Source organism: Gavialis gangeticus, unplaced genomic scaffold (genome assembly GCF_001723915.1).
Source record: "Gavialis gangeticus isolate Ggan-Ray unplaced genomic scaffold, GavGan_comp1, whole genome shotgun sequence".
NCBI lineage: Eukaryota > Metazoa > Chordata > Crocodylia > Gavialidae > Gavialis > Gavialis gangeticus.
The window spans coordinates 18,546,971-18,548,018 of NW_017729034.1; the positions used below are offsets into that span (position 1 = coordinate 18,546,971).

At 41.4% G+C, this 1,048-nt stretch overlaps 1 protein-coding gene across 1 annotated transcript in view; it reads left to right on the plus strand.

The window, feature by feature from the left end:
* Window positions 1-1,048, plus strand: part of POLR1B (RNA polymerase I subunit B) — a 43,881-nt gene that overhangs the window by 20,374 nt on the left and 22,459 nt on the right. Inside the window, exon 7 of the mRNA XM_019527226.1 lies at window positions 624-795. Within this exon, the coding sequence (XP_019382771.1) occupies window positions 624-795 (172 nt within the window). The remainder of the gene's footprint in view (window positions 1-623; window positions 796-1,048) is intronic.

Below are 1,048 nucleotides of genomic sequence, written 5' to 3' on the forward strand. Positions count from 1 at the left end.
GGCCCAAAAAATCTCTATTGGTGCAGCCGTGTAAATAACACCACAAGTCGTATGAGGTCCATGTACAAAATTCAGGCATTGTGTGGACTTGACTCATTAGTCCATGGCTACAGTAGGGTGTGTAGTGTTGTTGTAGCCATGATGGTCTAGGAAGAGTCTGAGAAGCAAGGGGTTTTTTTATTTCTTCTATTGGACCAACTGGGAGAGCATGTGCCATGCCTGAAAACTTGTCCAACAGTTCTCCCCAAATATACAGTTGATCCAATAAAAGATAACACAGAAAAGCCTTGCCACCATAGCAACATTAGTTTTGTGCGTATAAACAGTGAACTGAGTTTAAAAATTAACAAACTCAGAGCCTCTTTATCCGAGTAGGGGAATTCATGGCAGCAGTACAGGTTCCCCTACTAAAGTGCTTCAGTTTTGTCTTGGAGAATGGGACATCTTAGCAGTCAGAGGTAAGTTACCAAATCCACTGAGTTGGTAGCCACATGGAAAACTGTCAGTCAGTTTAGGTTTTGAGTTAATGCCTAGAATTTGATAGACGGCTATTTTAGTTTTAGCTTAGAAAATGGATTGTGTTAGAAATGTAATCAATTATCCCTTTCTTTTCTGTTCTGCAGTCAGTGCATCTGCATACACTTAAAAACCAAAGTTGACAAGTTCTATTTACTTTGTCTTATGACCCGCAAGCTGTTTGCTTTTGCTAAAGAAGAATGCATGGAGGAGAATCCAGATAGCCTCATGAATCAGGAGGTGATCACACCTGGACAGCTTTACCTCATGTTCCTAAAGGTAAGACCTTAAGAGAGTGTGAGAATTGGTAGGTTCAGTAAACATGCTGAAGTAAGAGTGTATTTCTATGGTATGGTGGATTTCCTCCTGTGACTGAAAAGGCAGATGAATCTCTGGTATATTATGGTGAGTGCCAAGCTCTATCTCCATTTGAAATGGGACTGATTATGCTTGTGTGAAGGACTGATGTACAGGGAGAAATCTCTCCCTCCATCATTAGTGGAATGAATACGTGTGTTTGGGGGGGGGGGGG